The 11,623-nt window shown below is 46.2% G+C and overlaps 1 protein-coding gene across 1 annotated transcript; it reads right to left on the reverse strand.

Annotated features, from left to right (window-relative positions):
* Positions 1–591: 591 nt before the first annotated feature.
* On the reverse strand, positions 592–2,522 carry LOC141290913 (potassium voltage-gated channel subfamily A member 3). The gene has a single exon (XM_073823060.1). The coding sequence runs from the start codon at positions 2,286–2,288 to the stop codon at positions 732–734; it is 1,557 nt and encodes a 518-aa protein (XP_073679161.1). The 5' UTR covers positions 2,289–2,522; the 3' UTR covers positions 592–731.
* Between the last annotated feature and the right edge of the window lie 9,101 nt (positions 2,523–11,623).

An 11,623-nucleotide genomic window follows, 5' to 3' on the forward strand; every position in this document is an offset into this window, starting at 1 on the left:
TTTAAAGTTGTCCAAATCAAATTCTTAGCAATGCATATCAATAAACAAAAATAAAGTTTCCATATATTTATGTAGGAAATTTATAAATATCTTAATGGAACATGATCTTTATTTAATATCCTAATGATTTTGGCATGAAAGAAAAATCTATAAATTTGACCCATACAGTGTATTTTTGGCTACTGCTACAATTGTGCCCGTGCTATTTAAGACCGGTTTTGTGGTCCAGGGTCACATTTGTGAAATTTCTCAGGAATTTTTGAGAGAATTTTGAATTTTTTCAAAGTAAATCCTACAACACTACCTGAATAAAATGTAAAAAATAGTGCATGATGTACTGTATTAATATAAAGGATTTTTTTTTACCATTATTTTTCATTATTTATTGCAAACATTAAAGGATAATATCCTGGCAGAAAAGTAAGCAATAAAAAAAAAAAAAAAAAAAAAAAAAAAAACAGATGCTCGTTAGTTTTAAGGAATAGATGTGAAAGCGGCTTGCCATACAGATGTCACATAGTGCCTATATGAATGAACGTACCCTAAAGACAGCAAACGGACCGAAAAGCCGATAGCGGCTCTCTCCTCACAGTAAAATGGTTCAATCAAACATGTGATAAACACTGCATGGGACTGGAGCGTTAAACATGTAGCCATTTCCTCCGCGTCGTGGAAATGGAGAGCGACACACTCATTAACCTACAGCGTTGCCATCACCACGTGTCTAGAAGCTACACGTCTGTGAACATCTTTTTAATGTTCACGCAGTTCTGGTTGTTCTGAGCGGGGAAGTTAGGCTGCTTGAAGGCGCTGTTGATGCCCTCTTCGATGACCATGTACTCCGACTTGCTGAGCGACGACGTGCTCCGCGTCTTCTTCAGCTCCTCCGTGGAGGACAAGGGCTGACAGCTGCCGATGTGGAGGTACTGCGCCTGCTCCTCTCCCTCAGTCTCTCTGTGGTAGAAGTAGTTGAAGTTGGACACGATGACTGGCACTGGCAGAGCGATAGTTAACACGCCCGCGATCGCACACAGGGAGCCGACGATTTTGCCCCCTATGGTGACCGGGTGCATGTCGCCGTATCCCACGGTCGTCATGGTTACCACCGCCCACCAGAACGCATCAGGGATGCTGTTGAAGCCCGAGTCGGGATCGTCCGCCTCGGCGAAGTAGACGGCGCTCGAGAATAAGATGACCCCGATGAACAGAAAGAAAATCAGCAAGCCCAGCTCTCGCATGCTAGCTTTAAGCGTTTGCCCCAGAATCTGGAGCCCTTTTGAGTGCCGCGAGAGTTTGAAAATCCGAAAGACGCGGACCAGTCTGATAACCCGGAGAATGGCCAAGGACATCGCCTGCTGGCCGTTGCCTTGTCTTTCCGCGAGTTCGGTCCCCAAAGTGATAAAGTAGGGTATGATGGCCACAATGTCAATAATGTTCATGATGTTCTTGGAGAACGTGGCTTTGCTCGGGCACGCGAAAAACCTGACCAGCAGCTCGAAAGAAAACCAGATGATGCACAAAGTCTCAACCACAAAGAACGGGTCAGAGAAGGGACTAGACAGGTCAGAGAGAGTTCCGTTAATAAGCGGGGAGACCGTCGTCTGGTCCCGGTCGTCCCGGAACTCGGGTAACGTCTCCAGACAAAAGATGACGATGGATATCAAAATGACCAGCACCGAGACGATCGCGATGCCCCTGGCCGGACCCGAGCTCTCCGGGTACTCAAACAGCAACCACACCTGTCGCTGAAATTCATTAGTGGGCAAAGGACGCACCTCATCCTTGATAAAGCCCTCATCCTCTCGAAATTTCTCCATGGCCTCCTCCCCAAGCTCGTAGAAGCGTATCTCCTCGGAGAAAATGTCAATAGGGACGTTCACGGGTCTCCGTATCCGCCCCCCGGACTGGTAGTAATACAAAATGGCATCGAAGCTCGGCCGATTCCTGTCAAAGAAATACTCGTTTCTGAGGGGGTCAAAGTAGCGCATTCTCTTCTTGGGGTCTCCAAGTAAAGTCTCAGGGAATTGTGACAAGGTTTTGAGCTGTGTCTCGAAGCGCAAGCCCGAAATATTGATGACAACTCTCTCGCAGCACTCGTGGTCTGGCTCGTAGCGCTCCAGCGAGTGGTGCCCGGGCAGCGCCGCCGACTCCTCCAGCATGTTGTCGCAAGCAACAATTGTCATGATGTCCTGCTCGTTCTCAGTGTAGCCGTGGTTCACGAGGTTGTTGCCCCGGTGCTTGCTCGAGGAAGGCGGAGGCGAGTGGAGGAGGCTAAGGTGGTCGTCCATACAGCTGTTTCGGTGGAGAGGGGCAGTGGAAGCCGCGCCTCCTCCACAAGCTCCAGTCAGCCACAGCCGCCCGCCGCTGCCGCGCGTCCTCTCGCTCTCGAATCGCTACGTTCTAGATCCAGTCTTCCCGCCCACGGCGCGCGTACTGTGGTTTATAAACATGACTGTTCCCGCCCACGGCACGCGGATGCTCATCACACATCCACACGGCGCCCAATCGGAAACCTGACAGACCTAAACATGAACCCCAGACGCGCGTCACCGATGCCCACCGTTTAGGGGAGGGGTGTGCGAACGCGCACCGGCGACAAGTGCAACCGTTAGGCAACCGAAAACGAAAACCCTTACTGACATTCGTTGCATTCATTTCATTACTCACATGAGGGAGCTTATGAATTAATAGCTCATCATGGTGGGATTAATGTCTGGGAAATCAGTTTTACGCAAAGCATGCAACCTGTAAATTACGCACAATCCAATGACTTTCAATGAGGTCAGCTTTATAAAGCAGTTTCTGGGCGTAATCTTAAATTCATCTCGCGCAACAGTTGTCTGACTGTAATGAATCTGTAATGAAGCGATGATGATGGTTTTGTGCATGTAATATCCAAACCTTGACCAGCCTGTTGTTGCAGTGATTCGTGTTTATCACTGAAACAACCCAGTTTTGACCTCCTTAGGTGTGTTAAGTCAGATCAACCATCAGAATTCGCACCCTGCTAACATGCAATTCTTGTTCAAATGTTATCACTAAATGCCTTTATGTGGTGCTTTGGTTGTTTGTAACGTGCTTGGAATGCACACGTGTGGCAAAGGCGCAGGCTTGCATTCAGAATGTCAATGAGAGCACGAGCCCCCACCTTCATAAAGATGAAAGGACACGCACTAACGTCACTCTGATTGACATTTGGAGCGCAGCAGGGTCTTCATATTTATGCAGACCCTCTCGATGTTGCAGAGCCGCTATGTTGCATTAGTTTATTTGGGAGAATGGTGGAGTTTGGATAATAACTGTTTGTTCAGACGTGTGATGGATGTTAGAGACGCACTAATGGATTAGTTGCAGATTGAGAAATGTGTCCGTTTTATTTTATCGTTCATGCTTTATACCGTGAAATGCTACCAGTTTTTACGCAGCAAGGCAAGAGAATGTGATACTGATATTTTTTTCTCCCCCAAAGCGCGCTAGTAGCCTAAGTTGTGCGTTACATGAGACAAAAAGCCAAGAATATATATCGGCGCTGTCCATAGTTCTGAAACCAGGAGAATTACCTATAGTATATATATATATATATATATATATATATATATATATATATATATATATATATATATATATAATATATTTATTTAAGCCAAGTATATCACAACTAAATCAGTGATGCCAACACATTTAATACTGTATGAAAAAAAAACAAAAAATCACACACATTCAACAAAAGAAACAAACTAACATGAATCTATGTGTCAATGGTGTGGTCTATCTATCTATCTATCTATCTATCTATCTATCTATCTATCTATCTATCTATCTATCTATCTATCTATCTATCTATCTATCTATCTATCTATCGCCTGTCTGTCTGTCTATCGTCTGTCCATCCGTCTATCCATCCATTCATCCATTCATCCATCCATCCATCTATCTATCTATTGCCTGTCTGTCTGTCTGTCTGTCTGTCTGTCTGTCTATCATCCATCTGTCCGTCCGTTTATCTATCTATCTATCTATCTATCTATCTATCTATCTATCTATCTATCTATCTATCTATCTATCTATCTATCTATCTATCTATCTATCTATCTATCTATCTATCATCGCCTGTCTGTCTGTCTGTCTGTCTATCTATCGTCCATCCATCTATCTATCTATGAGTTGTAGATGAGTGTCCCACGGGTTCAAATGTGTGAATATGAGGGAGGCAAAAAGATTCTTTGTTTGTTTGATTCTGTGTTTTCCTCTCGCTTTCTGGATGGTTTCCCAGAATCCACACACTTCTATGAGCACTTAGGGATTGTTCCTTTTAACACACAAAATGATTCAACAGTAGAACGCATTACCCTGGACATTTAGAAGAAAAGAAGCTCTTCTTCTGCTTACTCTCTGTAGTCTGGCTATTTGGCGAGGGTTTTGTTTTCTACAGCAAAACCAAATTGATATTTACATTTAAAGTTCAAGGATGTCATCAAAACCCTTACAGGCACATCTAAAGTAGTTTCTGTTCTGCTTACTAAAAGCAACAAGTAATGGAAAATTATTTTGATGTGAATATGCAGTGTTTTCAAGGTCTACCTCAGTCAACCTCACTGTTTTACAGAATTGGTGCAAACTCCTGTCCTACAACCAAAAAACACATTGAAAAATATTTGTATTATATTAAAACCCACAATAATATTTAAAATATCAGTAAACTTAATATATATGAAAACAATCAATTGGGAGGTGGCTGTCCCCAACCCTAACCTTTACGTTCCAACTTATGAAATATTGAAATATAACTTATGATATTGAAATATTTTGTTCATTTTATTCCATTGTCTTTTGATTGTGAAGGTCAAAATAAATATTTACGTTATATTTTATTTGTAAATCATGAAACTTTATGTAAATATGTCCCACATTTTCATGTCACTATCAAAACAGCGCATGTTTTAGCCCATTGGCTGAGACTGATTTTAACTACACCCCTACATTTATGATCAGTAAAAATGTTCCTGTGTCCCTCTCTAACATAGCTACATGGTGGATAGATAGGTCTTATCATTTTGAGGTAAATACATTCAAAAGTATGAGAAATATGTGTGTATTTTTAAAGAACATCACTACCAAACACCATTTTTCTATAATTTAAAGAGTTCTATAATCTAAAGGTTTTTGACAGTTTCATTAAACAGTTTGGGTCAAAGAGGGAAAAGGGTTTAAGCATAAAAACAAAACAAAAAAAGTTTTCTGTTTAATTTAATTGCATTTTTGCTTTTGTTTTTCTGAGCAAAAAAAAAAAAGAGTCATACATTTCCCTAATTTACAGAAAACACCCACTAAAATGTCATTAAGTGTAAACCTTAAATGCAGACACTTTACTTACATTTAATGCGCGTTCTATTGATATAAACTCACTTTTGTAAATTTCTTTTGATGTGGACATCTTAACATCTTCGACCCATATATTTTGCTCCCATATAAAACTGAATGAAGGAACCTAATCTAAAAAAAATGTTCTCATGTCAAACCGCCGTCTTGTCAGTTATGTGTGGTTACATCGGCTTCAGTTCTTGGCTCATACCAACTCATTACAATACTTAAATATTTGCTCCACCGTTTAACTTTGTTGTTCACCTCAACCTCATTCTCGGTCTTGTGATGTTTATCATACTGTACCTGACAAGAACATCATGTGAAATAACCTTTTCACACACCCATATGTTTTTTGCCATCCACCCTTGTTTGAGGTGAGAGGGTGGAGTCTATAGTCATTGTCCACGTCTATAGACTATAGTGAGTAGCTGCAGATCCAGAACTGGGTAGTAACTGATTACATATAATCTGAATTTTATAATCAAATTCCAAAAAAAGTACTTGTAATTGACCCTTGCAAAAACCTGCCCTCCTTAGTTACTGTTGCTATGTCCGACAAACAATGCCACTCTCACTACACATCATGTTCTCACTTATGGAAAAATGCATCACGCAACAAAGAGGAAACTGAAAACACGCTGATGTACAATAGCTTTAAAATGTTATTTTGTAAGAAATTCGAACAATATACCTGTTACGGAAGCAGACCAAACAAGAGAGGTAAGTGATCAATATAACAATGTTTATTATCAGCAGAGCGTTGTGGATAAGATGACGTGCAGAACCGGGTAAGTATAACAGTCCAAGTATGATATTCGTTGACTAGAGATGAATACTGAATACAGATCCTTTTCCTTTCCAGGAACGACGGGAGGAGGACTCCGACCCACACACACACACACACACCGTTGGTGATCGACGAACAGGCTTATGGCTGACCACAGCTGACTGGAACAGAGAACAGACTTCGTACTGGAATAGACGAGACAAGAGGTAAGTTTCAACAGGTAAATAGCGAGGTAAGTATGTCTTTGAGGTTTGTGAACTCGACAGAGAAACACAATGAGTCCGCTTCGTGCAAACGAGCCCGGACACTGAGTGAGGTGTGTGGTGTGCTTATATGTGGTGCTGGTGATTGGATTCAGGTGCGTATGATTAGTAATCGGGTGACTGTGATCGTTGAGTGAGTGAGGGAGTAGAACCTGGCCAATCCGTGACATTACCCCCCTCCCCAGGGCCCGCTCCTGAGGGCCGAGGCCTCCGACGTCGTGGTGGTCTACCTCGTCCTCGAGGGGCTGGACATTCAGGATGGTTACGATGGAATTCCTCCATGAGGGCTGGATCTAGAATGTCAACTCTGGGTACCCATGACCTCTCCTCTGGCCCGTAGCCTTCCCAGTCGACGAGATATTCCAGATTACCACCACGACGTCGGGACAGAAGGATTTCTCGGACCGAGTAGATGGATCCCTCTTCCAGGACCAAGGGGGGAGGGGGTTCCTCTTCCTGACCAGGTTCTGTGGAGGGAATCACAGGTGGGTGAAAGGGTTTGAGTAATGAGACGTGAAATGTGGGGTGGATACGGTACTGTGGTGGTAATTGGAGTCTGTAGGTGACGGGGTTGACCTGTTCCACGATGGTGAAGGGGCCAACAAACCTGGGACTCAATTTCTTCGAGGGCAGGCGCAGACGGATGTCTCTTGTGGAGAGCCAGACTTTTTGCCCAGGAGTGTATGTGGGACCAGGAATCCTCTTCTTATCGGCAGTGGACTTGGTTCTGCGCACTGCCCTTTGAAGATGATGGTGAGCCTCGTCCCAGACTCTCTCGCTCTCCCGGAACCAGTAATCCACTGCGGGCACCTGTGATGGTTCGCCATTCCAGGGGAAGAGAGGTGGTTGGAAGCCGAGCACACACTGGAATGGCGTGAGTCCTGTGGTGGGTTGCCGCAGTGAATTTTGGGCGTATTCTGCCCAACCCAGGAACTGGTTCCAGGAGTCCTGGTGACCATGACAGAATGTCCGGAGGAACCGCCCCACCTCCTGGATTTTCCTCTCCGTCTGCCCGTTGGTCTCAGGGTGGTATCCAGAGGAGAGGCTAACGGTCACACCTAGGAGTTTGAGAAAAGACTTCCACACCCGTGAAATAAACTGTGGACCCCTGTCTGAGACGATGTCTTCCGGAATGCCATAGTACCTAAAGACTTTGTTGAAGAGCAGTTCGGCAGACTCTAAGGCTGTGGGAAGACCTTTCAGAGGTATCAGTCGGCAGAATTTTGAAAATCGATCAACTATAACAAAGATGCAGGTGTTACCGTCAGATGAGGGGAGATCTGTCATGAAGTCAACTCCTAGGTGTGACCAGGGGCGGTTCGGCACAGGCAAGGGATGGAGTTTCCCAGCAGGCAGATGACGTGGACTCTTGGACATTGCGCACTCCTTACATCCTTGGACATACCTCCTCACATCCCTTGCCATGTGCGGCCACCAGAAGCGGTCCGTCAGCAGCGAGAGAGTGTTGTTGGCCCCTGGATGCCCAGTGCCCAGAGAGGTATGTGTTGAATGGATTAGATCTACCCGCTGGGTCCTAGGGATGAATCTGCGACCAGGTGGACAGCCCGGCGGAGATCTGGGTTCCGGAGTGGCGACAGCTGGCGGGTTGGTCCATTCAATGGGTTGAACGATGATGTTTTCGGGGATTATGGTCGTGGGTGTGTCAGGCAAGTCGTGAGAATCATGGATGCGAGACAGAGCATCAGCTCGGGTATTCTTGGATCCTGGCCGGTAGGTTATGGTGAAGTTGAATCGTGAAAAGAACAGGGACCATCTTGCCTGACGGGGACAGAGCCGTTTGGCGTCTCGGAGGTACTGTAGGTTCTTGTGATCTGTTATCACCTGGAACGTGTGGTTGGATCCCTCTAACCAATGTCGCCACTCCTCCAGAGCGAGCTTGATGGCAAGAAGCTCGCGGTTGCCGATGTCATAGTTCCTCTCCGCAGGGCTGAGCTTCCGGGAATAGTAGGCACAGGGATGAAGCAATGGAGGAGTACCGTGATACTGTGACAGAATCCCTCCCACGCCGGTAGTAGAAGCGTCTACCTCTACCACGAAAGGGAGATCAGGGTCAGGATGGGTTAGAAGAGGTGCCTGTGTAAATGCTTCCTTGAGGTTATGGAAGGCTGCGGCCGAGTCAGGGTTCCAGAGTAGGGTTCGTGGTTTTCCTTTGAGTAGACTGGTAAGCGGAGCGGTGATGATGCTGTAGTTCTTGATAAACCGGCGGTAGAAATTGGCGAAACCTAAGAATCGTTGAAGCTCTTTGATAGTGGTGGGTTCTGGCCAGGACACAACTGCAGATACCTTCCTCTCGTCCATACGGACCCCCTTCTGGTCGATGACGTATCCAAGGAAGTGCACTGCTGGTAGGTGAAATGAACATTTCTCCGCCTTGAGATATAGGTGATGATCCCGTAATCTTTGAAGGACCTCCGCAACGTGGAGGCGATGTTCGGCCTCACTCCGGGAGTAAATCAGGATATCGTCTATGTAGACAACGACAAAGTGGTGCAGAAACTCCCGGAGTACCTCGTGAATGAAGTTCTGAAATACGGAGGGGGCGTTGACCAAACCATAGGGCATGACCAAATACTCGTAGTGGCCAGTAGGGGTCACGAAGGCAGTCTTCCACTCGTCCCCCTCACGTATCCTCACGAGGTTGTACGCGCTGCGGAGGTCCAACTTCGTAAACACCCTGGCAGTGCGTAGTTGTTCGAGGGCCGCAGGGACGAGAGGAAGGGGATACCGGAACTTGATGGTGCCTTGATTGAGTATACGGTAATCGATGCATGGCCGCAGCCCTCCATCCTTCTTTGCCACGAAGAAAAAACTGGATGCTGCGGGTGATGTTGATGGTCGGATGTAACCCTGATCGAGAGCCTCCTGTATGTACTCCTCCATTGCCTTGGTCTCCGGAAGCGACAGCGGGTAGATCTTACCTCTGGGCATTGGAGCATCCGGAACTAGGTCAATGGCACAGTCCCATGGCCGATGTGGAGGTAGCTGGGAAGCTCTCTTGGGGCAGAAGACGTCTTGAAACGACGAGTAAATGGCAGGAATCTGGACTGACTGCTTCTCAACAGGACTTTCGACGGAGGTGACGTTGACAGGTAGTATCTTGTGTCTAGGACGTGGAAGATCTGGAAAACATTGGTTGGTACATTCTTTTCCCCATTTTATCACCTCTCCTGTGCCCCAAGAGAGGATGGGATCATGCTTCACCAGCCACGGGCGCCCCAAGATGATGTCCATAGTAGCTCCCTCCAGAACCAGAAACTGAATCTCCTCACGGTGCAAAACTCCAATCTGTAGGATGATGGGTTCACTTTTCCGGTGAATACGGGTCCGTGAGTTTATCCGGTTAGTTATCGGTTGAATCTGGTAGATGGTGGTTGATGCTTGGGTGCGTAGCTGGAGCTGGCGACAGAGGGTGTTGGAGATGAAGTTTCCCGCTGACCCGGAGTCGATGAGGGCTGCGACTGTAACACAGGAAGTGTGGGTGGTTAACTGAACATTGGTAGTCAGAGGATGCATGTTATCCAATTCAGAACGTATTACACTCACCAAAGATCGTATAGGACGCATAGGACAGTTGAGTCGTACGTGTCCCGCAGCCCCACAGTACATGCAAAGACCCCGGGTCAGTCTTCTCTGTCGCTCAGCTGCAGAGATTTTCCCTGATTCCAGGATCATTGGTTCTGGTTCTGGAGGGCTGGCGGATGTAACTGGTCGGAGGAGTGCAGTAGTGACGGACTGGTCTTGGTAGGATCTTAGACGATCTGAACAACGAAGTGACTGCTGAATGAACTTCTCCAATCCCATGGAGTCGTCCAAAGCAGCTAACTGCATCCGGAGATTGGGTTCTAGGCCGAGCCGGTACGTGGTCAGTAACGATCGCTCATTCCATCCGCTGGCAGCGGCCAAAGTTCGGAAACGCAGGGAGTAATCTTGTGTCGTCATACTTCCCTGCTTAAGATGATACAATTGCTCTCCTGCGGATACTTCTGCATCAGAACGTCCGAAAACCTCTTTAAAATGAGCGACGAAAGCCTGGATCGAATGGGTTGCCGGCCCGGCCTGCTGATATAACGTGTCCGCCCATTTGAGAGCTGGTCCGGTAAGCAGAGACGTGATGAAGGCTATTTTCGAAGAATCTGTGGGATAGAGAGCAGGTTGCATTGTGAATATCAATGAACATTGTAACAGGAATCCGCTGCACTCCTCCGCCCCGCCAGAGTAGGGCGCTGGTCGGGCCATGGGACTGGAAGGGACGTTTACGGGAGCCGAAGAAGTGCTGGGTGCCGGTGGTGCGGTGGGATGAGCTGAAGTTGGTGTGGTGGCATGACTAGCCAACAAAACCTTCCTGAGCGAGTCCACCAGCTCTTGAAACGGGTCCCGATTGCTCATGCTGATACTGTGTTGGTCCGGGCTAACTGTTACGGAAGCAGACCAAACAAGAGAGGTAAGTGATCAATATAACAATGTTTATTATCAGCAGAGCGTTGTGGATAAGATGACGTGCAGAACCGGGTAAGTATAACAGTCCAAGTATGATATTCGTTGACTAGAGATGAATACTGAATACAGATCCTTTTCCTTTCCAGGAACGACGGGAGGAGGACTCCGACCCACACACACACACACACACCGTTGGTGATCGACGAACAGGCTTATGGCTGACCACAGCTGACTGGAACAGAGAACAGACTTCGTACTGGAATAGACGAGACAAGAGGTAAGTTTCAACAGGTAAATAGCGAGGTAAGTATGTCTTTGAGGTTTGTGAACTCGACAGAGAAACACAATGAGTCCGCTTCGTGCAAACGAGCCCGGACACTGAGTGAGGTGTGTGGTGTGCTTATATGTGGTGCTGGTGATTGGATTCAGGTGCGTATGATTAGTAATCGGGTGACTGTGATCGTTGAGTGAGTGAGGGAGTAGAACCTGGCCAATCCGTGACAATACCATTTTGTGGCTCTTTAATGTATCATGTCTTATTAGATCAATAGACACTTGAACCGATCGTATTTTCTTCTTTACTTAAAGCTCGAAATAAACATGAATGAACATCAGACTGATTTTATTTCAACCGCGGAAAGATGTCAATACACACAATTATTCAAGTTTAAAGATCAATATTGCCTGTCAATCAAGCTGTTTGTGAAGGGTCAGTTAGGGTACATTACATTTTATAATGCTCATAATCAGA

The sequence above is a fragment of the Garra rufa genome, chromosome 18 (genome assembly GCF_049309525.1).
Source record: "Garra rufa chromosome 18, GarRuf1.0, whole genome shotgun sequence".
Classification (NCBI taxonomy): domain Eukaryota; kingdom Metazoa; phylum Chordata; class Actinopteri; order Cypriniformes; family Cyprinidae; genus Garra; species Garra rufa.

Excerpts from the sequence above, each read along its gene's own strand:
- LOC141290913 (XM_073823060.1), bottom strand. The coding sequence starts at position 2,288 with ATGGACGACCACCTTAGCCTCCTCCACTCGCCTCCGCCTTCCTCGAGC.